Source organism: Clinocottus analis, unplaced genomic scaffold, assembly GCF_023055335.1.
Source record: "Clinocottus analis isolate CAN_PGR_092001 unplaced genomic scaffold, fCliAna1.0.p SCAF_20, whole genome shotgun sequence".
In the NCBI taxonomy this organism is placed as follows: domain Eukaryota; kingdom Metazoa; phylum Chordata; class Actinopteri; order Perciformes; family Cottidae; genus Clinocottus; species Clinocottus analis.
Genome location: NW_027175932.1, coordinates 10817388 through 10843666, shown reverse-complemented (window position 1 = coordinate 10843666; position 26279 = coordinate 10817388). Strand labels below are relative to the sequence as shown.

At 45.4% G+C, this 26279-nt stretch overlaps 2 protein-coding genes across 2 annotated transcripts in view; both read right to left on the bottom strand.

Annotated features, from left to right (window-relative positions):
* LOC137791355 (copine-8) overlaps positions 1 to 16975 on the bottom strand; it is a 68259-nt gene extending 51284 nt beyond the window's left edge. Inside the window, exon 1 of the mRNA XM_068586231.1 lies at positions 16743 to 16975. Within this exon, the coding sequence (XP_068442332.1) occupies positions 16743 to 16840 (98 nt within the window). The 5' untranslated portion in view covers positions 16841 to 16975. The remainder of the gene's footprint in view (positions 1 to 16742) is intronic.
* A 5854-nt stretch (positions 16976 to 22829) lies between these two features.
* alg10 (ALG10 alpha-1,2-mannosyltransferase) lies at positions 22830 to 26179 on the bottom strand. The gene is made up of 3 exons (XM_068586940.1): positions 25876 to 26179; positions 25020 to 25217; positions 22830 to 24937 (listed from the first exon to the last, which is right to left on the bottom strand). Exons 1-3 carry the CDS (start codon positions 26038 to 26040, stop codon positions 23876 to 23878), a joined length of 1425 nt encoding a protein of 474 aa, XP_068443041.1. The 5' UTR covers positions 26041 to 26179; the 3' UTR covers positions 22830 to 23875.
* Positions 26180 to 26279: the final 100 nt, after the last annotated feature.

Genomic DNA, 26279 nt, shown 5'->3' with positions numbered 1-26279 from the left:
TTCGTCTGTTCTTGAATGCACTGCAGTGAGCGACGGAGCGCGCGCTGTACCCAGCATGCCGTTCGGCAAATGGGGAAAATTTGACAAAAGAAGTTATTTTTTATTTGGAATCAACTTTTAATTCCCTAATCTCTCTAAACCTAATGAACGGTTCAAAACTCATACTCACTTAATTAACAAAGACATACACCAGAAACACTACAACCAGAAACTAACTGAACAAATTAACTGTTCATTATTTCCACCAACTAATCAACTAATTGTTTTAGCTCATCGCCTGATTGAGAATCATTTACTAAAAACTCCAGTGTCCAGCTGTTTGAAGATGTGAATCATTTCACATATCAAACCCGGAGGTATTATGTTTTCCCGCGGCTTCTGCGAATGTTAAACTAACCCTTTATCTCGCGTCAAGACAAGACAAACAATCTCTCCGCTCCATCTGTCATCAGAGCAGAAGGGGTGGAGAGGTAGACGTTGTGAACGTGGCCAACCCCTGCCGACCGCACGCGTCTGCATATATGCCGGAAAACACAAACACACCTGGAATAAAGTGGCTCCATGTGGCTGCCGGCTCACTTCCCACTCTTCCCACTCCCCGAACAGTCGGAGGGACAGTCTGGGACACCGGTTAAAATACACTTCCTCCCTTTGAGAGGAAATTTGAGGCTCCCCGCTCTCTGACTGGCTGCTGCTCAAAGCACATCACACATGGTGGCACTCCAAACGGGCTCCTGGGCTCCCCCTGCACACGAGCTGTGTGTGTGTGTGTGTGTGTGTGTGAGAGTGTGTAAATGTGTGTTTTGTGTGTGTGTGTGAGTGTGAGTAAGACACATTTTCAGGATTTCCACTTCAGAGGATAATGTGAATGAGTCATGGCTCTCTCTCTCTCTCTCTCTCTTTCTCTCCCCCTCTTTTCATCCAGAGGCAGGCAGCGGAAAGCTAAAAGCTGCCATCCGAGTCACAGAGAGGTCTGCAGGAAAAAAAATAATAAAGGTGCCGCGCTAAAATAGTGTGTTAGTATTTTTAGCGGAGAGTTTCCCATAAACGTTACATCCTCACACCAGAAATGTGTCATTTTGATTACATGCCTTTTTGGTGAAATAAAATGAATATTTAAAATCCACTAATCGGCTACGGAGACAAGCGGTGGTACTCGTTCCTGTCAAAAAGTATTGATTCCTTCAATAGATTTCCCCGAGGCTTTCTTCTTTGGTGTGGTGAGATGCAGCCACTTTCTCTCTCCATCATCCCTCCCCACAAAAAACACCACCTTTGGCATTTCTGCTGGCTCTCACCATTTCCGATGCACACATGACACAAGAAATGCTTCGCGAGTCTGAGCGAATCAATTTTCCCCTCGTGTCTTCATCGCGCTTCTAATCTCTGACCACATCTGACTGAAACCCACCGCAAATAGCCCGATCCAACGCGTATGCAACTTTAGAGCCTCAGTCAGCCTTCACACCGTGGATCATCCTTTCAAAGACTTATAATCAGACTCAGTGTGCCGTATGCTGTGATGAAAAAAACATGTTTTTTTTTTCAAACGGATGCAGACATGCAGTCTATGATGACCTGTTTAGGTATATACACTGTGCACGTCACATGGCGGCCCCCGTTTTCAAGCTTTCACCTGTGCAGGTTTTAAGGCAATTAGCGAGAGAAGAACAGGGACCACGGATGACGCAAAGCACAAAGCGCCCCCGTTTAACAGCGTTGGAGGCATGAATACCTGCATGGTAATGAGAAGCAGTCAGCAGTGGCGACACGAGTCTGTGACGCGACATGATGAGTGCAGTTGAGCTATTCTCTCCCACACCCCTTTAGATTTCGACTAAATAAATGGAATAAGTTTTTCGGCAGACCATATTATACTGTATACATATACTATGTATGTATTGTATATGATCTAAATCCCCAACGAACAGTTCACGTGACAAAGTCATCAAACCAGATCATCGGATTATCTCAAAATGGGTGGCCTCGTTCTGAAAACAGTCCTTATCTTATAAAATCATGAGTTGTTTGCGATTGCCATGCTTTTTTTAGTTTTTTCAACCCCGTTCCCTATTGATGCCGCAGTTTTAAACAACTTTTCTCTTGACATTTCCAAGTACACCTCCCTCATGTCCACACATTAACGAGCAAAAAGACTATGTCAGCATCACCGAGACGCTCACGACCAGATATGACAGTTCTGATCTCAGATCTGATCAAAGCGCCCACGTTGCTGTCAGACCGTGCCTTTTCCTCCCCCCCGTGGGGAACCTATACCAGTCCACTTCCCTGGCACCCGGGCCGCGCCTCGGACGCTTTTCCTCCGACAGCCGTCAATCCCAGCGACGGGAAGTGAAATCTGTCACCAGATGGGCTGTAAACGCACACGTTGTGCTAACTTGCTCTCTGGATCGCCCTCCGAGAGAGTTAAAATAATGGAGAGGGAAAAAAAAAAAACATGGGGGGACAAATGACAGCGAGACGGTGAGGCGGCATCTTCAACTGTAATGACAACTCTGTAATTATGTCAAACGCCCGGGAGATGAAGACACACCTCCGTGCGTTTGCTCACAGGGGAGAGCCACGCCATGACAGCAAGGACGGGGACGGTAACCATGGCAACTACTGACAGCCAATTGGGGCCACTTGACTGACTTGACTGACAGTGTGTGTGTGTGTGTGTGTGTGTGTGTTTTTCCACCCGGCGAGCAGGGATTCCATCAGTGCTGTGGTATTTGTGCCGCTCACCTTTTTAGCCCCGTCGCCTCCTCCTGAGCTTCACTCTTCCTCTTCCTTCCCCTCCCCCACTTTCCTCCATCCAGGTCTATTTTCCTCTTCTTTCTCTCTCTCTCGTCCACTATCCTCCCCCCCCCCCCCCCCCCCCATCTCTCCCGCCCTTTGATCATTGCCATCATTTTCCTCTCATCCCCTCCTATTTTTTGTTTAAATGAATACATTTCAGCCCGGCCAGAGATGCCGTGTCCCTGGCAGTGTGTTACCTGACGACACAACGGCCAAACTCCCCCGGGGACCCGCACAACCCTCTCCTGCACCACAAAAATAAATTGGGTTTTTAGCCCAGTGGAGGTGTGTGGAGAGGAGAGCATGATAGAGCGGGTTCAGGGTTAAAAGCTGAGTTAAATTGTCAGACAGTAAAGAGAAGATAAGTAAGGAAATAAAACAGAAGTCAAAATATAAAACTTTGCATCGAACAGTCCAGGTGCTGAGGGAAAGAGTTGCACACTGAGGAAGAAGAAGCCGTACCAAAACAAAAATAGGACGTTTTGTGTGTGTTTGTGTGAGATTGAAGATGATGAAGTGGAGTGTGAAAGATGAGAGGGGTTTAACAGCTACAGAACGTGGGGGTGGAGGGTACAGAGCTCACGCTGACTATCTTATAGGTCATACATTGAGCTAGAGTTAGCTTTGTGGTAGACACAGACGCTGTGAAGATCATTCATTGTAAAGGGAGAGCCTGCCAAGATCTCACCGAAGGAGTGAAGACGTCATCATCCTGATCTTTTCTGAAAGAACTTCTTCGCCTTCTGCGCTGAAATTACACTTTCCTTGCCATTATATTTTGATTCCCTCTGGTTGATTTGCTTTTTCTGGACTAAGACTACAGCATGATGATGTTTGTGTTGTAAAAATAAACACTTCACCCCCAAAAAGAGCGTTTAAATTTTCAATTGCTACCTTGAATTCTTGAGGTAAACTTCGGGGTCAGCAGAGCAGAGCAAACCACTGGATGAACGAGACTCAGATTATACTGCACCGGTTGTGTGGGAGTGTTTCAAGGGATGTTTTGCTGTTGTTGGGGCCCACATTTGCTCCAATTCAACGAGACTTTTCTCCATTTTTGGATTCTATGTTCGCTGTGGATTTAGGCAAAGATTATTTATGGGGTTCTCATTCAGACTTAATTAGTTAATTAGCTTTGAGTTAGTAGTTTAAAATATCTACTGTAAGTACTTCTACTCAATGTTGAGGTCCCTCATGTGTTTCCATTTGATGCAACTTGCAATTTTACTCCACTACATTTATGTTGTGGAGTAAAATCTCTCTGGCGTGTGACCCCTTCAAAGTGTTTTGGTTGAGGCTTCTTTTCACCCTTCTGTGGTCTGTCAGTTGTGAGCACGTTTACTAAAGACCTATTTGCCCTCCCAACCTCTAAAATGGCTTGATTTAAATAATTGAGGGCAGAAGCGGTCAAATTATGCAATATTACGAAAAATGAATACAAATTTGCGCAGCACTTTTGTCCAACAGAGTGCTCTCGTGACGACTGCACTTTCAGCCAAAGATCTGAACATGCCTCGCGTGGATCGCACACCATTCATCCTCAGAGAGTGTTTGAGTTCAGTTTCGTAATCAATAAGACATAAAACATCGCTATCCGTGAGACTAAAGTGATGTGACATGTTCTGTGGATGTTTGGCACCTTGGAAGGCCAAAGCGACTGCCTTGATTTTTCCCGAAATTACCAATTTATTGTCAAAGTATAATTTTGAATGCATGCCAATACCATTAAAACTGATTTCTTTCATTCATGTGGCAGTATAGATGTCGCTTCAGAGGACTGCAGCCTCATAACCGAACCAGTTATCCTGATCAGTGCCATCGACTGACATTAATTCTAATGGCTGGTTTTCATCCACAGATGTAATCTGATTTTATGACACACTGGTATTTCTGGTCAGCGGTTTGATACCTGAAACTCGCTGCTCTCGAGCCCGATGCGCGCCGCGCAGTCTCTCCATCTCGTTCCTTCTGCTTCACCTCGTGCTCCCTCAAACATCCTCCTGTCTCTGCTTGAGCTGGAGCTGTTCTCCACTGCTTTGACATCATTACTCCTCTTCATCACTGCAGTGTTTCTAACTAGTCTACCCGTCTCCTGTTCTGTCCCCTTCTCAGGGGGAAAGGGGTTTTCTCGGTGAGAGCCCGGAGCATTAACTCCTGTCTTCTGTTTGACTTCTTCTCCCTCTCTCTCTCAGTCTGTTTTTCTCTCAGTTTGACCGTGACCTGAATAGACTCTGTGGAGACTTCATCGTCTCACTGAACTAGATACATTTACACACATGTAGATACACGCAGAGAACCACCCGGAGCCACGTGGTAGGTCCAATATTGAAGATCTAATAAACCATGGGCACGGATTAGAGATAACGCTGGGTGGAAGACAGCGGGACTATTTCTGCTGAGGTGACTAATCTGAAATTAGGGTCCATGTCTGACTGCAAACACCGGCAAAAGAAAGACGCGTAAAGACACGTTGGGAGAGATGCAGTTCACGACGCCATCACGATCGTGTCAAACGTCCCCACCGCCACCGAGAGTTGCTGTGGATGGGAGAGCTGCAGAGCCACGGGGAAAATCAATGAATGTCTCAAAAGGATTCAAATCAATCAGAATGGAAACTAATCTGCACGACTTAACAGTCAGTAGTCTGTGGAATTAAAATGTATACAATACATGTATATATAGAGAGAAGTTAAATTCACGATATACACTATTTCAATACCAGTTAAAGGGACGATAGAGAAAATGTTTGATAGCGTACAACACCCAGCTGTGTCAAAGTCAGAAGTTAAACAGATGTAAAAAGGTATTCAAGATGAAGTCACTGAGTACTACACACATATTTTAAGGCTTTATAATACAATTACAAAGTTACATATCAGCCACAAAACAAACAAATACAGCACAGTTGACTATTCAAATGTTTTCTTCCCTGTTCTTATACAAACTACTGATACCACATTCACTTTTGTCTCATTACATGACGCTTGGAAGCTGCCCGATTCATGAAACATGAATCATGAGACTTCCGTTCCCCTCGCGTCCTTTTGTTGAACTGTCGACGACCTCTTGGCTATTCAGGAGACAATGATCTGTATTTGTGACCTTCATTTCTCCTTGGGGGGGGGGTTTCTTCTGAAGGTTTGTGTGGAAAACATGCAGACCAGAGTGATTTCAAAATAAGAAATATGACTCATTCCTCAGGAGACAAAGAGGAGTCAACTCTGAGAAACAGTTTTTTTCCCCCGCTGAGGTATACAGACCTGCCCAGCCACAAAACCACAGCGAGCTGAAAGCAGCTAAGAGCCGCAGACCCGAGTGTTGACGCTGAGGGGGCCCGACAGGACAAGAAACCCTTTCACGTCACTGGGAGTCCTCTCTTTAAATGTTAATACCAATGCCGGTAAACGGAGCTTTAAGGACTCGTCACGGGAGTCTAACACAACTCATGTATTATGCAACGAGCGTAACGGACAAATCATACACTGGGATTAGAAAAAAGGGAAAGGTTTTCATCGCTAAAACGTCTGTTAAAAAAAAAAAATAGTATTCCTCTGACGATATCTTGAAAGGCCTTAAAGTCGATGCTTTTAATGTCACACTTTAAACATCCTGACGTCAACTGAAGTGTTTTCCAGTTGGGATGTTAAACGCTCTGTTTTTATCAAAGACACTGGTGTGCATTTACATTTCAACAAAGGTTTTATTCCCTTAGCCTTTCATGCACTTCTCTGCCTCACATGCACCACCGCAGGACTCTGAGCTGAACGTGTGCGCACGTGTGTGTGCGCGCGCGTGTGTGTGTGTGTGTGTGTGTGCGTGTGTGTGTGCCAACGTGCTTAGCAACAGGCCTGGAATATTCTTAGAAACATGTGGAGCGAGAGGAGACAACTGGGCATGCTCAGATGGTCTCAACAGGTCGCTGAGCACAATGCTACAGGTCTCTCCTTGTTCTCCTCTGGGCTCCCTCTCTCACCTCGTTCATCCATCAATTCTTTCCCTCTGCTTTTTAACTGATCTACCAAGTTGCTACTGATGACCATTTGTTACGGAGCATGAAGAAAAGCACATGCTGGCACAACCCCCCCAAATCTCTCACACACACACACACACACACACACACACTGAAGAGGGGAGCATCAGCAGCTTGTATTCTCTCTCTGCTTCTCTAAGAGGGCTGCCCTAATTCTTCTTGACAAGGGCTGGAAGAGCCAAGAGAACATCTCAGCGCACACACACACACACACACACACACACACACACACACACACACACACACACACACACACACACACACACACACATGCGCTGAAATATGCCACCCTACTATCCATTTTACAGACATGTGCAACGCAATACACACAAGTCACGGACAACACACAGACACGCATCTGTGCGAGTGGCATTCTACCTTAATTGCCTTTGTCAGCGCTTTCACTGCAGCTTAGTCCACCTCGCCTGTAGTTCCCTCCGTCAACACGTCACTGCCTTCGTACGCTTGTCACTGCTCCATGCGGACAAATGTCAAACGTCTCGGCTGCTTCACGTACAGAGCGAGACGGACTGAGGGTGATGTACATGTGTATACTACAATGCCAGTGTTAAATAAATAAAAGGGACATGCTCAGATGGTATTTGTCAGGCAGCCAAACTGTGCGTTCAGGAGCCGTGCATGTGTGTAACTATGTGTATTAGTGTGTGTGTGTGTGTGTGTGTGTGTGTGTGTGTGTGTGTGTGTGGTTTGTGGTTTGTGGTTGTGCCTGCACATGTCTTGTCTGTATGAATAATTGTGCTACAGGATGACGGACAGTGTGAGAGTGTAGGCGCGCGTTTGTGTTGATGAGGCTACCATAGGCGACAACGAGGGGAGATGGGAGATGGGAAAGGGGAGAGGAGGGAGGGGGGAGGGGGAACGATGGAGGTGTTTCTCTCTCCGACTCCCCTCCTACAGTATCAACCTCCACGTCTCCCTTCTCATCCGTTGCGTGTGTGCTGTTGGGGTTTGTACGATGTTTTCAACTGGAGTGAATGCTTTCCCTTGTGAGAGGAACACACAGGCATAGTTGGCTGTGCGGGCCGAGGCCGGGGGCTTCTACATGAGAGAGAGAGAGACGAGACAGACAGCGAGGCAGCGTCCCTGGTGGAATTCAAACAGCCTCGGTGCTATGTGACTTGGATGGAGATGACTTCATTAGGCCAGCCGGTTTCACCCTCTCCCCTCTGTATCCCTCCCTCTCTGGCTGTGAACAGGGCTGTGAGGGTGATTTACTGGATGTCAAGTAATCTCACTTGTCGAATAGTTGAAATCTGTGCCACGCTGACAATCCGAGAGCACCCGAAAAACGGCTGAAGAGCAATCCGGTATATGAAAACCCGAAGTGTCAGAACAATCTAATTGGGCTGGCAGAGATGTTTTGATTTGTTTTATTGTGGCTTCACCAGAGTGGAAATAAAATGTCAGAGCATCAAACGTGATCTTATTTTCCTGCTTGTGTGGAAAATGTCACCGCCTGACTGACGGGAGACACAGCGGCACAAATACCTGTGTGTGTGTGTGTGTGTGTGTGTGTGTGTGTGTGTGTGTGTGTGTGTGTGTGTGTGTGTGTGTGCCTCAGCCTGTATATGCAGTCCTGAATTGCTCCCTCTGGCTTTCTGCTGTACACCGTGATAGTTATTGACGGATTCTTTCGCAATTAGGATTTAAGCACGTTCTGTGATGCTCCATTGAGCAGAGCCTTTTACCGCCTGTTTGACGCAGAGGTGCAGAGGTGCAGAGGTGCAGAGGTGCAGAGGTAAAGTGCTCAGTTATACCCCAGGAACGTATTCTCAAAAAGGCCACCGAAAGATCGCCTTCTCTCCACAAAATGATCTCTTGTGCTGCCAATTTAATAGGAAATCAACAAAAAAAATTAAGGATTGCCAGTGCAAGAAAGTGGAAAAGGAAGGGAGGGAGGAGTATTTATGTGTGTGTCCTTGTGTCCATGTTTTATCACCTGCATTTTAAAATAACACCACAGCTGTCTCACCTTGAGAGTAAGGTCAGCGTGTACAACTATTACCCTCCATTTATTGTTTCTGCATGTAGTAGTAGAGCTGCACACACATGCTTTGTGTGTGTGTGTGTGTGTGTGTGTGTGTGTGTGTGTGTGTGTCTTGGACCTTGACCTTTGCCAGTGAGTCCCTCCTCTCCGTCAGATCTTTATCAATCCATTTTCTCACTGCAGCTGGACAGCCTGATGTGTGGCGTCGGTGCGCCATTGTGAGCGTTCCCAGAAAGTGTGCGGTCACATTACAATTAAACACACACACACACGCATTGTGACAAAGTGCACATAGGGTCTGGTGACTTGTGGAGAATAACACAAGGAAGGAGGTCGATAGTCATTCCCTCCGAGTGCATAAATCTTAACTGACCTGACCAGAAGGAAAAGCTGATTACAGAACACACAGAGAAACTCTAACAGGTGCACGGAAACACACTCCGATAGCGGCCCAAAAAACACACACTCCGCCTCACACAGAAGCCGAGGTTAAGTAAGACAGTCGGGGAAGACAATGGCGTCAATTTGTGGCAGCTCAGAAAGGGCTTCTTCGACATCGCTTTGTCTCGGTGATTGCCAGCTCCGCTGTGCTCTCATCCAAAAAATCATTTGCGCTCCCTGCTGCTCAGAAGCACATGTAAACACACGGGGAGGGAAAGAGAGGAAGGAGGGGAAAAAAAGAAGTCACCGACCGTCGTGTCACCGCGCACACTCGCACACATCCTTTTGTGCTTTCGGCTGGCATTGAACCGGCGCTCAGCGGGCGACCCCGTCTTCCCCTTCAAAGTGATGGTTGTCAGCGGCGTCTTCAATGAGACAACCATTATGAGAGCTCTATGGGGCCAGAAAGGTCAACGCAATCACTTCTCATAGACGGAGTGGGAGTGAGCGGCCTGAAAATAGATAGCCGGTCGCACATGACTCGTGATGTTAAGGGGCGGGGTTGCAGGGTAAGTGGTTCAGCCCCCTTCCAACACCCGGAGGGAAATGTAAAAGCTGTGTGGGGAAAGATTTTCTGTAGTTGCTGGCGCGTTTAAAGTGTGAATCCATAAAATCAATGGCGTGAAGTCCACGGGGGGGTCACTGGATACAATTTAGAGCATGCGGCCCTCGGTCAAGTGTCTAAGACACACATCTCGGCTTTACATTATCTCTTTGTAATGCTTTGACACTAAATACTTTGCCGCCAGCAGTGGCTCACGAGGCTCACTGATAAATGAGACACAACGGAGCGAGGAAACACATAACTTAAAATCTGAACATCTATAATCCTTTCTTAGGGATCATTTTTCAACGTTTCTAAGAACGCATTTATAATTACAGCAAGGTCCTGGAGAACAAATACATTCTGAACTGCCTAGCTTTTCTTGAATCGTGGCTCACTTGTCCGAAGTCTGCATCTGCTTGTGTGCGATCCGGCCTGACACAACCTCCATTTACCTCATTTACAGCCGTTTCTTGGCTGTCGCCCAAAAAACATGAACTGTCTTTCCATCAATCTGCTGCCCTTGTTTCAATTCCACCAAATCGTTGTTGACTGACTGGGTATGTTCGTCAAACACCTTCTCGTCCATGACGAGACGGCGCCGACGTCATTAAACACCAACTGAGGCCGTCAAGACGAGAACAACTAAACGGTATTATTATAGACTGTTGGGACTAGCAGCACACAATGAGCAGACAACGGGACTATAGACCGTTTTCATTGACTGACATTCTTTACTGAAATAGGTATGCTCTCATTTGACTAAGATAAGACCTTTAAGCAACACAAATATATGAGGTTGAGTTGACTAAATATGAAAAAACTAACAGGAACATTTGACACAGGACTAAGACTACATAATAATAGCTGACAAAAGTAACACGAGCATAAAGGAGGAATTCTACCTTTTAATTAGGACGTGGTTATTCATGTGTTCTCTCCAACTTCCTTGAACAGTTGATATATGAACTTATAAAGAGACAGAAATGCATTGCAGTCAATGGGGGAATTCATGTTTTTCTTCATTTGTGGAAAAACTTTGAGACTGGAAGGTATGGTAAATCGTTTCATAAGATTGTCTGCACGACATTGAAACAAAATCAAGATTTGAATGGTGTTTGTTTACTCTTCACAAAGCAAAACAGCAGCATCACCTCGCGCAACTTCAGTACCACAATGATACATGGGTCACATACGTCGCCAGCTGATAATTTTGTCCGTCATCTTTTATATAACTTTTACAGCTTAACACCAGGCGTACATTCAGAATCCGAGATGGAGAGGCGGGTTGGCGTCAACTGGTAGACCCAGAACACACTGGAGATATTACATATATATATCGTCTGGACCGGGAACGCCGCTGGGTTCATCTGGAGGAGCTAGAAAGTGTCGCTAAGAGAGGTGCGTCTGGAACAACCTAGTAAGCCCCACCCCGACCCGGCCCGAGGAAAGCAGAAGCTAAGTGAAGGAATGATCAATTCGGATTACTTGAATCCCAAACTATTGGCATGATTGTCAGCCTTAAATATCCACAACCTGCATCGAGCGTCGGCTGAGGCAACGCTGTTGGTGTTCGCTAATGGCCACCATATTGGTTTTCACAGAAAGTACAACTATGCTCTGAGAGAGAAACAAATTCTTTCGGCAAACAAGGCAAAAAAAAAAGATGGAAATGGATAATACTCGCGACCACAGCCACAGATATAGACACACACAGAGATACACACAAGACTTCGCTGGTTGTGGAAGCAACACAACCGACTGACAGGGAAACTAGTCTCACCTCGTTTTCTTCAACTATTTTCCAATACAATTAAAATTGCTGCTGCTTCTTTGTCCCCATACGTAGTTAATTGCATTCACCTGGCTGGCATCACAGGTGTCAAACAGTCCCTGATTAAGACAGCTGGGTTTTCCAGGCTGATTATTTTCATCTCAATGACATAAATTATTCATCAAATTAATATCGGTTTTGGAGAACTCCTGGTCGTAGGAGGAACGAAAGGTCACGCGTCTTCCCCCAGATTCAAACCATCGGCATGTGCAAACACACACCGGCTAACCATGCTTCAAAATGGGCCGACTCAGACTGAGACAAAGGGCAGGTTTTCCACGAGGAGGAAGAACGGCGACATGTTGAACACCATAACGAAGTATGTGATTTCCTCGTGCTTCGCGTGGGAAGCCTGCAATCTCTCTGCAGTAATCCAGCCTCTGTGTGGAGTTTAGATTAGTTCCTGTTGAGTCAACTCTCAATTATTGCACATGAGTCAATGAGGAAAAGCATTAAGTCGTCCCAGGAGATTGTTCTCAGCAAATCTCTTGTAATCGGGTATTTTAACTCGCATTTTGCATGACAAGAAATACCTGAAGCCGGAGGACTACTCGTGGTTTGAAGCCAACAGGATGACACATTTTTTGAGCGAACCCATTAGGATCACAGCAGTCGCGTGTCCCAGCCTTCAGGCCTGCACAAATATGACCTCGTTTTCAAAATTGGCCTCTTTTCATATTTCTGAACCACGCTTTACTGAAATCAGTCAGAAACTATTCGCAGACATTTTTGGTATATGATGGTGAAGATTTATTCAGACCAATCATTTTTTTACTTTTTTAAAATCCCAAGCTACTTAATATATCTTTACTTATACTCAGATAGTTGTACTCAAGAACGGTGCGTTCATATTTAGCGAGGTGTAAGAGCACACACATGGCCTCTCTCAGGTTTTCTTCCAAGCCTCGATCATTATGTTATGGCAACAATGGACTCAGGAAATAAATGGGTTGTATTCTTTAATTATTAACATCGCTCCACAGCAGAGAGAAGGTAGACAGAAGAGAAGGAAAGACTTATTACTGTCAACAGCTCCAATGTTTGCTGACAGTGCTGGGAAGCCGGCAAGATACAAAGGGAGGAGGGAGGGAGGGAGGGAGAGAAAGAGGGAGAGAGAGGGAGAGAGAGAAGATGTGTCTAGCAGTCTGAAAGATATTGTTGGGAAAAACTGTTTTGATCTTACTCTCTTTTTTTTTATCTCTCTCAGGGTCATTAGTCAGGCTTGTTATCCTCGCTCTTCTATCATGCTGGTGGGAGAAAGCGCTGAGTTGAAGAGTAAACAAACAACCTAAAATGAAGCGTTCCACCACTAACATAACACACATCTTTTTGATCCACGGTCGGAGATTACCAACAGCCAGATTGAAGTGAAGATTTTGTCATCTGCATTACCGTGGGGGCAATTTTGCTCTGAACGCAAAATATGTCCGCTGACATTATCTTCCTCTCCGGTTTCAGGCTGAGAACAACACGGCACAGTGCTGCCCAGGAGCGTTAGCAACGGAAAGTTGCTGACACTTTTCTTTTGCAACTTTTCAATACTGGTGTTGATACCTGGGCTTCAGTATGAATATGAAAAATTACAAAAAGAGATGTCTTTGACGGGGGCCACCTCCAGCTCACCTTGGCAGCATCCTGCGGCGTCCTTGCCCCCCCTCCCTCCTCTCCTTCTTTCTGTTCTCCAATCCACACCATAACAAAGAAACATTTAACGCTCACGCAAGCTATAGTCACATTTTAGCCGGTGCCAAAACAGTACTGCGGTTTGATTCCCAGCCTGCCCTTCTCCTACAGATAATAGGAAAAAACTCTCAAGCCTCCACACAGATTCAATTACAGCACCTGTACACATCTACCCAAGAAATAATAGCAGGAAGGTTTCCGCTCCAGTGGGCTGACTCAATCAATACACATATATATATGTGAATTATTTTGCTGGAGTAATTTGAGAGTCTTCAAACAAGCCTTATTAAAATGCCAAGAAATATTCTACAAGAAGAAGCATGAAATATGAGTAGTACCAACCAGTGTGCTGGCCCAATCAATGACCTAATGGAATATTTGGACTTGATGCCACTCACAGCAGAGTCCCCTGGTAAGTGCATCAGGGAGTAATTTATTCTTCTGTGACTGTTCGAGTGAGGAATAGCTTGTGCGCACGGACCCTTCATATGTGGACCCACGGCATGTGTGAACATACTTTCATGCATGTGTGCCTTTGTGCGGGGCAGCGGGCGGGCGTCGGCAGCGCATCGATCCCAGCTGATTCCTCAGGCTCTCCCATCGATCAACCAAATGTCTCCAGCTCAGCGTCTGAGCCAAGCTGTAACCCTCGCTCTTCATATCCCCATAGCATCAGAACATTATCTGAATTAGCTGGAAAAGCGGGCTAATATTTCTGCAAGGATTAAGTCGCCACCGGCTTCGCAGCATTTACACGAGGAGAGCATCGGCTCCAAGTCTCCAAAGTAGTTTTTTCTTTCGTGCTTTTGTGAAAAAAGAACATTTTAACAAGTTATTCAGTGTCTTAAAGAGGCGTAATAGGCATGGAGAACAAATTAAAAGTGAAAGCAAAAAGATAATTGTGTCACTTGTTGGCAAATTGCCTGTTTTAGTTTTTCCCGGAACAGATGTAAATATCTTAAAACCGGAACGCACACTCGAGAGCATTGGAAACAAGCCAAACCAGCTTATCCTCATTGCAGATTGTCACACACATTTGCACTGGATGCACACTCAGGCTCAACAAAGTCAGCTGTACAGATGATAACTTTTCATCCCTCATCAATGACAGCAAGTACCACTGCCGCCACATCACACTAATTATAATGCAAATTCTCTGATTATTCATCCATATTGCTTTCATTTCCGCCATTGTCTCCTCTCTCTCTCTCACACACACACACACACACACACACACACACACACACACACACACAGGGGGAACTTTAAAAAGTAGTCACCATGGGGATATTGTACACTGCCATTTTTATCCACTCAAAAGATGCACAAACGCAGCATGTATATGTTTTATGGCCACACAAGCACACACCTGGCCGTTACCATGACATTCCCGCTCTCCCTCGGGTTGGGGGTGGGAGGATCGCCACCAAGACACCCCCCACCCCCCACCCCTCACACACACCCCCACACACCCCTGGGGGCTGGGTGACTCAGGCATTAGCTCTGCTCAACATGTTCATCTATTCTGCTGGAAGATGACATTGTCTCTGTTACTAAGGAGATGCTGCTAAAACCTAATCTGAGGGAAGCTGTTTCGGTCCTCTCCTCTTAGACTAGTAGTGTAACCTCACGTAAAGTTTGAGCTTTGACTAGTGCCAGCGTCAAGGCAATGACTGTCATTTAGAGAGCCAACTGATACTGTATCATGAACTAAAACCAACATCACAGTTTGACTTACGGCCTTAATGTAAAGCACTGTAATTAAACCAATTAGTGGAAATCAAACGGATCCATGGATCCATGTACCATGTTTCAAATCAATTCCAATTATAGATATTCCAGAAATGAACATTTGCTGTGCACCCAGGTAACTCACCGAGGTCAGATACCCCATGTCCCAAGGCGGAGTCCTTATTTTAGCAACCAGGGTTCGAGTCTTACCTGTGGCTCTTTGCTTCATGTCAGCACCTTTCTCCCTTCCGCCCTTTTTCAAATCTATCTGTTCTCTCTATTATAAAATGGCCATTGTGTTGACGGCAACACGATGCCAATCTTAACTCTTCAAATATCATGACAAGGCGACCAAGAGCGTCTGAGACGTCATGTTTAATTGAACAAACAAAAACAACTAAACACAGCGACAACAACCAAAACCACAACAATACACTGAGGAGCGCAGCAACAACGACAACATGCAAAGGCGTCTCCATTTAATTAATTGCATTGGGGTGGCCGTTCCAACCTGTGACAGAGGATCACATTCTCCTCCAGATTCAGGAAAAGTTTTTACGAGAATATTTCTGTTCCAACATTTGCATAACTGCAGGGGGGGACATGTTTACATATCCTCAGATATACAGGCGCAGTGCACAGTGCTGTCAGTGCATTCATCAAAACAGAGGAACTCTCATACACAGCCTATTTTACACTTACAGCTCCGGGGGTGTGACGCTATATTGCACTGTCAACTGATCTTTTTTCTTCTTCTCCTCCTTTTTTTCCCTCTCTCCATCACACACATTCAAATGTGTATTAAACAACCTCTCTATTGCAAGATGATGAAACGAAACAAACACAACAGCAGATATGACCTCTTTCATTTGGTGGAGGTGACTGGTTTAATTGCAGGTGGCTCTTTCTACAAAAAAATGTGGCTGCCCTGTGAGAGCAGCCAGCCTGTAGCCTCCACTGCGGGCAGAAATAACCCATCTCCACATTTCTCACCCTGCTTGTATTCAGAGAGGGGGGAAAAACGGCAGAGTAAGACCTCTCTAAAAGAGGGTTAAGTACACACAGGCACGTAACTGCGTGTAATGCTTTGTACACCTTTTGTGCGCCAAAAAAAAGAAAGATGCCTGTATCTCCTGACAGGTCACCGACCACCGACCAGGAGACCGTTCCGCTTGAACACAGTAATAACGCGTTAGCACCCCTTCACCTCAACTGTGCCACTACATTGTCTCAAAGCGTGACAGTGTTGGTGACAGCCGTGCTGTCAACAGCGCACGCGGCGCAGTAACGTCGAGCAAAACGCGTCGACGGGGACCTAAAAGTTGAGTTTCGTGGCCCCTGGCTGGGTTTAAACACTCCGTATTCACGTATAACAAGCAGCCCCTCTCCACCGCAGCGGCACCAATACTTCGTTTTCACCGCGTTGAAGTGGACTAAAGTGGCACTTTTCTAGTTAAGCTAGCAAGTAAGGAAAGGAAAGTAGGGAAATACTGCGACAATGTAACGTGGGAAAGTGTCATTTCCTCCACGCCGACCAGGCGACAGAAACGGAAACTCCGGGATAAACTTGGACGGAGTTGAAGTGCAGGTGACTTCCAGCTCGGTGTTTTTCCGCAAACCCAAGCTGACAGAGGAGACAGCGGGTCGACAGAGAGACGCATTCCCCTACCTGCAGGACACTGTGATTTCAACTTTGGTCGCAGGAATAGACGCGTTGAGCGGGTCGAAGTCTCCTATCGACGCCATGTTCGGGAAACTGGTGTTCATCCTGTCCAAAAATAATAAAATGAAGAAAAAAATGTTTCCTTTTCCTTTTCCCTTTTTGTGGTCCAGCCCCCTTTTTTCCCTTTTTTTTTCTCGACGAGCGGCGAAGAAAGATAACGAGCAACTGTGTGCGCGCCTCCTCGGCGAGAAGTGGAGCAAAGGTGCCAGCGAGAGAAAGAGAGAGAGAGAGAGAGAGAGAGAGAGAGAGAGAGAGAGAGAGAGAGAGAGAGAGAGAGAGAGAGGGGGGCTGGGAGATGTGATGTCACATTCCTTCTCTCTTTCTCCTCCTCTGTGTGTGACTGAGTGTTTCTCTCTTCTCCTTCTCCCTTCTCTCTGCCATCTCCTTCCCCTCTTTCTGTCCTTCTCGTGCACTCTTTTCACTCCAGTTCAGCTGACTTCAGCTCGGCTCGTTTCAAATGCAGTGCTTCAGATTGACTGGCATGGAAGTAACGACAATGATACAATCATCAAGAAAATAGAGGACGTTTTTCATGAAAAGTCTTTCCTGTGTGTGTGTGCGCGCGCGCACATTTCCCCTGCCCTCAATACTCTCATTCACATCAGTTCAATTCAGTTTAATTCAGTTCACTTCACGTTGGCACCAAACGCTCCTCACCCCTTCTTTCACGGCCGGATGCAGCCTGTGAGGGGACCCGTGGTAAAACTGTATGACATTTGGGGCCCCTGATGATGTCATCGGGGTTATTTCGGCTTTGGCATTGGAGACTAATCGTTTATCCCAGAGAACCTGTTAGGAACAGCAGGTGTGATGTTTGAGAGATGTTCCTGGCAGGAGGGTTCACATGGATTCATGGGAATTATGACTATCGTAAGGATCTTTATGCCTTTACTGTTTCGATTTTGGCAATGTTCGCATTGATCTGACCCTCAACGACATGGAAGTGCATTACCAAATCACTGAAGTGCACCTTTGAGATCTTATTTGGACATAAAGTCCCTCTAAAAATAAGAAAAAAACTGAGTATTAGCCCATTTTGCTATATAGTCTTGTTATCCAGCACATTCAGTCCCTCTGCCACACACTATAGTCTGAGAGGAGATTATTATTACAAACATTATTGTTATTCGTGCTTGTAGAAACACTAATAAGTCTCTCTTTCTTTCTTTCTTTCTCTCTCTCTCTCTCTCTCTCTCTCTCTCTCTCTCTCTCTCTCTCTCTCTCTCTCTCTCTCTCTATCTCTCTCTCTCTCTCTCTCTCTCTCTCTCTCTCTCTCTCTCTCTCTCCATGAGGATAATTAATTGGAAGGGAGACCCTCCGCTGGCAAAAAAAAAAAAGAGGATGACAACATGATGGATGTGAAGGGATAAGGAGGAGAGTCACATTATGAGGACATTGAGACCTACGGTGTATGTTGAAGCGTGTCGCTCTGGGTGTGCGTGTGTGTGTGTGTGTGTGTGTGTGTGCATGTGTGTGCGTGTAAGCGTTTTGTTGTGTTCATAGAGTCATAGGATCTCAAAATGACGCATCTCAGCATTACTCAGTGTTTACCAGCTAACCGACCACATCTCTATATATAGCTGTCTTACACACTCACACCATGGACACATGGGTGGGTGGGGGCAAAAAGGAATAGTCGCACACTGAGACACGCACGTGCACACACAGAGTGTGTAGCAGACAGAAAGACAGACGCCATTCGTGTGGGGAAACATCACATCACTGCCTCCTCCTGACTGTTGCATCATGCGGAGCAGCAGAACCTGAGTGCTCCTATGAAGTTTCATCTTTTGTATTTTAGTAGGCTAGTTGCAAAATGATCTCAGATTTTTTTCAATAATAAATGTATATTCACCGTCCTAAATCTTCACGAGGATGAATAAATTAAGTAAATTCTGTGACGCTCACATGAAAAAGTTATTAGGCAATAAAGAGAGGCATGTATGTAAAATCAGACTGAAATACGCAGAAATGGGTTCAAGATCACAGTAAACACACATACACACACACACACACACACCACACATACAAACACAATATGACTACCCCATGAATCATAATTCAGCGACTGAATCCCTGAACATGCATAAAACATGAAGCCATTTGTTACATTGCTGCGTAATTATTACACACAACCAAGGCCGTTATTATCGCTTATCCTCACACATCCATAGTAACAGACCCGTGCATTCACACTGCATCTGCGTAGTGTTTACATCTTTTCATGATTTAACATATTAATTCTTCTTCTTTAATGTAGAAATTATATTTCACTTGATATCGTAAAGAAATCCTGATGTAGAAATGTATATTTTATATTTGTAGAACCTTTTTACTCAAACAATTTCTATCTAAAACCAAACATAAAGGACAGTTGAAGCTGAGGGGAAAATATCCTTCATTCAATAACATAAGTGAACATCGAGCTCATGGGGGGAGAGGTCGTCCTGAAACTACAACATATCCCGTTTATTACTAAGGGATGGGTTCAAATAAATATATCCTTATCCTTATCCTGATAAATAAACATTTAATAGTCAAGCTATTGCAGTGTGGACTCATCAGCATCACGAATCCTACATCTGTGATGCTCGTGTGTCTAAAAAGATCTCAGTCATATTATTAACAGATGATCCTTCGACCACAGCTGCTGATTAAACTAGAAAAACGTAACCAAAAAGAAGTCCCTCTGTCAGCCATGCCTAACTACAAACCTGGACTAGTTCTCATTTACTCTCCGCTACACGGTCCCACTGGAGCGCACTCCTGCGTCAATAGTCCTCCGCCACTTGCCACACACTTGATGCTGACCTGCACTTACATTTAGAGAGAACTACAGCAGCTCATTCAATGTAGAGCCTCCTTGTGTAGGCTATTCAAGAGCAAACAATTGACCCCCTCACTATGGCCGTCACAATACCAGCTCTATCTCTCTCTCTGCCATCTCCCACCCGCTCACAATCACACTCCCGCTTGGTGTTCATCCCCACAGAGTGTTTCCTTCATCCACCACCTCCACCCTCGCCTGCAGCTCTCTTCATCGAGAGCGCAGGCCCAGATATGTGGAAAAAAAACAACTCCAGACCGCCTCGGTAGATGGAATCCCTCCAAATGGCTCTGCCCACTAATTTCAAGCTGAAGCGCTTTTACCGGCGTATTAGAAACCGGGTTCCTCCCAATCTGTTTTGCTTGATAACCGAGACCCGCTGAGAGGGGACAAGGTTGATTTCTGTAGCCGCATTAAGAGAGCAAGCGGCAGTATCACGGCTCATCAGTTCTGGTCATAAAGCGGCGGCGCTGGTATTTTTAGCAGGAGGATTCATTCTGCGGACGCTCAGAGATAGGAGCCGGGCTGGTGAATATTGACCCTGTCCTCCTGAGCCTCATTGCCGCTCAGAAAAACATCTTTAAGCGGCTATCCCCCTCCCCCCACACCCCTCCCCTCCTCCAACCCCCATCAACCCCACACACACACCTTATCTCCTTCCTCTTTCCCTGTTTCTAGCTCAGCCACATCCTTCTCTACCAGCAATGCAATCTTTGAGGGTTTTTTTTTCCCTCAATATGGCTGTGATAAGAATGCAAATTAGGTGTGTTTTTTCATACCGCAGGTTGAATGTCAGGAAGATATTCTGGCTCCTAATGATCCACATTTATTTCATGATCTCATCCAAAGGTAGAAACAATGAAAGGCTCAGTAAAAGTCTCTAATGCACGAACTAATGGCCAACAACGGGAATATAACACACACGCACAAAAAGATGAATCCAAAGCACACCGTACATCCCTTTTTTACACGCAACTGCTGGAGGGATCTGAATCTGCCAGGTCGTTCCACATAGAAACGAACAGGTATTGATCTGAATCCCTCAGTAAATAAAAAGCACCTGCAGCTGTTTAAACCGCATTATTCCGAGGGATTCAACTGTGAAACACAAGCATCCGGCGTGAGCCCACACACACCACCAATCAATGTGCTCAATGAATGGATTAGAGGAGGATATATCATCCAAACTCATCATAGACCATGCTACAGTTAAAGTGACATCGGAACTGTCAGCCCATGCTCTCTGTCGGAGAAGTCATTATTGATTTCTGGTGGAACTTGATCACCTGACATCCAAGGGAGGGTTACTCGATGCCCTTACAGGCCTGCAGTAAACATCCTGCAGAGCTGCCGGGACAAAGGGTTCTGTTGTTCAAGTATGAAAGCTGTGTTAGGAAGACTTGTGGGTGTTTTCTAGGACAGAGGCCTTCATCTGTAACAGTGACACTGTTGTCGTAGATGATTTGACACAAACTGCTTCAGGAATGAGTCCTGAAACCAGGAAGTGAGTCGTTATGTTTGCACTTTGGTTCCCTTGTCTCAAAGTCAATTTTTTTTGAATGGGTTTCTGGTTTGATGCCCGAAAAAGTAAAAGAAGTGCCCTTTGGCCAAATGTCTGTTAAGAGTCCACTGCCAGAAATGAACAGGATTATTTGATTCAGATTTAAGCTTCAAACCACAAATCACAAAAGTTGTCCAGTCCTGTTTCCCTTAAATTAGAACCATCTCCATCATTCAAACAGTCCTTTATGAGCTCATCTCCTCTAGACTTGATGACTGTAACTCTCTCCTCTCTGGCATCAGCCTAAAGCTACTCTCTCAGCTCAGCTTCTCATCGGTTTTAACAGACGATGTCACATCACCCAATCCTGGCTTCTCTTCGCTGGCTCACTGAGCGTTGTGGAAGAAATTTCAAGATTGTACTGATCACTTTGAAGACCTAGAGTAGCATTTTATGTTATGTATGGACACCGTCCATGTTGGGTCTGGTTGGGATGAGAACATCCCAACTCGTCATGCTAGCTGGTTTGAAATAAAACAAATTAAACTCTTGCCACTGACAGAAAACAGGACTTTTCAAAAAATGTTTGAATTATTTAAAAGAAATATAAATGGTCAATTTAATAAAATAGCTTGACACTTTTGCAAAATTGCAAACTGTGTTTCCAGTTTAACATGAGTACGAGATTGTTCACTGCTCCAAATTTTTCTTATTCCTCCAAAATGTTTGGAGTCTTCGGGCCAAATGAGTGTCATTTTGTGACTTTGGTTATGCAACACGAGCAGTTTTCCTCCAAATGCACTCAGTAAACTAATGAGAGTCTGCATTACACGAGGGTAAAGTTATCAGGACACAAAGAAAACACCTATGAATGATGGTCATTTTCATATTCTCAGAACAAAGAGGTGAGAAAAGACTAATTTGTACTTTCATCGTCCCAAAAGTATCAAATCAATGAGATGCTGAGGGAATAAGAGCTTTAGCAAAAGACAGAATATTAAAATCACACACATACTCAAAGATACAGTGTATAATCCCAGCCTGAACACAGCACGAACGGTATCTCCTGCGTGTCGCAATAGTATAATGAATATTTGTCTAATCATCTCAGTTTGACTTTATTAAAATCTCTCCCGCTGCTTGACATAATTAGAATAGACAGAATCATCTTTGTGCTACTTGTTTTCTTTTGTGCTTTCACTTCCAAAGTCAAGACGAGCGCTGCAACTTACGATGAGCGACAGGTTTCATTATCATCATCACGTACTGCAGACTGTCGGATCCTGGTAGTTACATTTGCCTGCCAGGGTTTCTTCTTTGTTTGTCTTAATCTGGCTATAATTTCCCATCATTTGAAAGCTCTGGTGTTTGTTGTTTATGGATAATTTGAACGGTATGAACACAAAAGTAGCTTTCAAGGCGGGCGTCTCACTGACAACGCAGATTTTAATGTCTGGGTTAACAAAGGGATTATGATTATCTTTGTTACTCTGCTGTGAATGCACCATTTAGGGCTCCAGTGTTGAACTTATTACCAGTTTGATTGGTTTACTGTTCAAAGAAATATTCAGCTTTGTCTTATATCGCCCCCTGGTGGCCGTTCCGTAGAATCAAGATGCCTGTTTTTTTGCCGTCTTTGTATTCTGTAAAGAGTTAGGTGGTCTGTATGTTTGTATATAAACTCAACATGAGATTGCATGAGTAATTTTATTCAAAAGGTATACGCACAACAGTATGAAGAGGGAAACAGCTGAATGGACGGATCGACTTCATAAAACAAATTATCTACGTAGAAAAATGTCAGTGAAATAGACACACATACAGAGAGTTCACAAATGAATCACAAAGTACAACAAAACTTCATTACAAACATAAAAAACATCTAAATTCTGAATCAATTCCAGTGGATCTTTATGGCTTGGTCAAAGTAAAAAACACATGTTCATCTTCCCTATTATTATAAACAAGTCTGTGGGTCTCCAGCGGCAAAACAAAACAAGGATATCAATTAATACAAAAACATTATCCGGAACAATATGGCTGTCATTTTTGGTCTCTCGTATCATATTTACAGCTCGTGTCAACAGTTGTTTCATTAAAGATCGATTCATAGGACTGCATACGGTATTTACATGTAAAGTACAAAACAGTAAGAGCCACAGGAAACAACGCCCGGCCTTCATAATTCCCAGAAACCTGCAGAAAATGAGTTTTCCTCCCTGGAGAGAGGGATCAACATCCCAACCAAAAATTGTCGGAGCAGTAGAAACAACTTTTAAATCTAAATCAAGCCAAACACTTTCCTTTAAACAGAATGATTTCTCTTTCAATACTCTGTCACTCTCACGTAATTGTCAACTGAATCACAGTCAATTTACAGCACTGCTTCAGGGTTTGTGGCCTTTTGTCTGCGAAAGTCAAAAACCTGCAGAAATCAAACCTGAAAAGCACATGATAAAATCTTTATTTTCATATTTTTGTCCATCACCTGTCCCAGTAAAACTAGCAATATTGATTCTCAGCGTAAGCCGTGGTTGATCCCATCACACGACCCGGAACACCACTTGGTTACACTGTCCATAAATGTGGAAAACATAAGCCATTCGTGTCGGTTATTGAAATGTAAGAAGCTCTTCTGTTTTGCTTTCTGAGACTTCACACGTTCCGTGGTTCTCTGGAAAAATGGCTCAATTACCGCCATCCCGTCCGAGCTCGGAAACTCCCGCCATCAGATTCGCGTTCCTCTTCTGCTCACCACATGAACCTCTGCGTGGCGGCGCTGTCCGGCCAGTGGAAGGTCTTACTGACGAAGATGTAGAGCGTGGCGGCGTTCACCGCCGTGTACAGGACAAACTCCCCGATGAGTCTGGGAAGGGAAGGGAGGGGCATGTGCAGGCGGTACATCACGTAGGGAACGATGAAATACCTGAACTCCAGCAGCTTCTGCGGCACCGTCGCGGCCAGGAGGCACGCCAGGAACGCCAGGGTCCAGAAGAGCGACCGCGACTTGAAGGCGTCCAGGAAATTCCACCCGGCGAACACGTAGGCGGGGACGAGGAGGAAGCGCGCCAGCTCGTGCCTCTGGAAAAGCCTCTTCCACACGTAGAAGGGGAAGTGGCGGTTATCTGCCAGGAGGTACTTGTGGACGGCGGTGAACTTCCACACCAGGAGCAGGCAGACGCACGCGGCGAAGAGGAAGAACAGGGGCTGCCTTTTCACGGCCTGGAGGAAGCGAAGAGCGCGGTGGTAACACAGCGAGACGGGGAGGGAGAAGAAGAGGGCGAAGGATAGGAAATAGAAGAGCTGGGGGAAGTTGAGGCAGGCTTCGTGACTCGCCCGGTCGCCCACCACTATCCCATCGTTCAGCACCACGAACACCAGGAAGCCCGCGCCGACCACCGCGTACGGCCAGGCTACCAGCAGCACCGCCTTCACCTGGCTGGGGGAGGTGAGGAACTCCAGCATGAACAGCGTGGTTTTCTTCGCGCCACCGAGCGACAGAGGGACCTGGGACGTCGGCGACTTCTCGTCCCTCTTTTTGGCGTGCTCCACCCTCCAGGCCTCGTCCATTTTGGCGGCCACCAGAGTGCCGGCGCAGAAGGCCACCCAGATGATGTTGGTCTGACGGAAGAGCACGGAGCAGACGCCGAGGAGCGCCGAGGCCTTGTGGCAGCCGTAGAGCGTCATGAGATAGGTGAAGAGGGTGAAGAAAGTAGACCCGGCGTCGGTGTAGTAGAGGAAGTTGAAGAAGTACAGCACGGGGAAGGTGGAGAGAGACAGCGCTGAGAGGACTCGCCGGGAGGTGGTTCGCGTCTGGAAGAAGGGAGAGACGTGAGATCATAGAAATGACAAACGAGATCACTCGCGCATGATTACCGCCGTCGTCTGGAAGTACCTTCTCCCTGAGGTGCAGTTTGCAGACGAGCAGGTAGAGCACGTAAAGGTTGCCGCAGTTGAACAGCAGGTTGATGAAGCGCAGCATGGCCGTGGAACACACCACCTGGCCCGTCAGGTCAGCGAGCCACACCACGGGCTTGATGACTCCCACGGAGACGAGGTACAGGCCTGGCAGAGTGGTGATCATTGGGTCCCACTGAGGAAAGATCGCAGCCACGTTAAAATGGGGAATTCCACCATTTTTACATGAAGATAGAATTTGTGTTGCCCTGGTACTATACCATTCAGGACTTCTGTCTCTCTCTCTATCTGTATTGCTAGGGACCCCATTAAGTGCTTTAAAATAAAAAATCTGGTCCAATTTGGTTTAATGAGTAAAAATAGTAACATAATTAACTATTGGTCATAACAAACATTATCATATATCCATAAATGTTTAGGGCCCTTTTTATTTTGGGGGCCCATGCCCAGGTTTCCTACTTTGAGTGCATTTATTGAACATGTTGAACTTAAGGAAAGTAACGTGCTAAAACGTTTTAAATGAGTCAAGTACTTGATGAAATGCTTTTAAATAACTTAAAAATCAGTATTTTAATGTTGGATGGTAAAATTACTTAATTTTTTTTATATAAAGACGTAGATGATCCTTTAATCTCCACTTTCCTGCACTGTGCATTACAATAACTGTAAGTACATAAAGCTCCACTAATGCCAGTCTGTATTTATGACACGGGGATTATAAGCATCCACATCGTTTTAAATGACGGAAGCCGCCAGGGAACCTTAATCCGCGCAACAACAATAAAGAGACGCCCTTTGATGGCTCCGTCGAGAAATGAAGGGAAACACTTTACCTCGTTGAATTTCCCGTGGCAGTATCTCTGAGCCTGCGGGACATGGAAGACCTCGTCCATGTACGGCTCCCTTTGCTCCCGGGTGACTCTGGAGAACACCAGGCAGGATATCAAAAAGTTGGTGCTGCAGAGCGCAGTGAAGACGTAGCCTTCAAATTTCTCCATGTTTGATGACGAAATCCGATGTAAAAGTGAATGCAGTTCAAAGTCAGCGGCAATGACGCGGATTATACCACATACCGGTATATTTGCATGTAAAATACCCGCATAATCTCAATGCCGAGGGGGAACTGGTTTAACTCTCTCCCGTATTGATAAACGGAAGAGTTATATCTTTGACAGCTGGCGGTACGCTTCTGAAAAACGTCCGGCAGGGAAACGGTTTTATGGTTAATTGTTCCGGG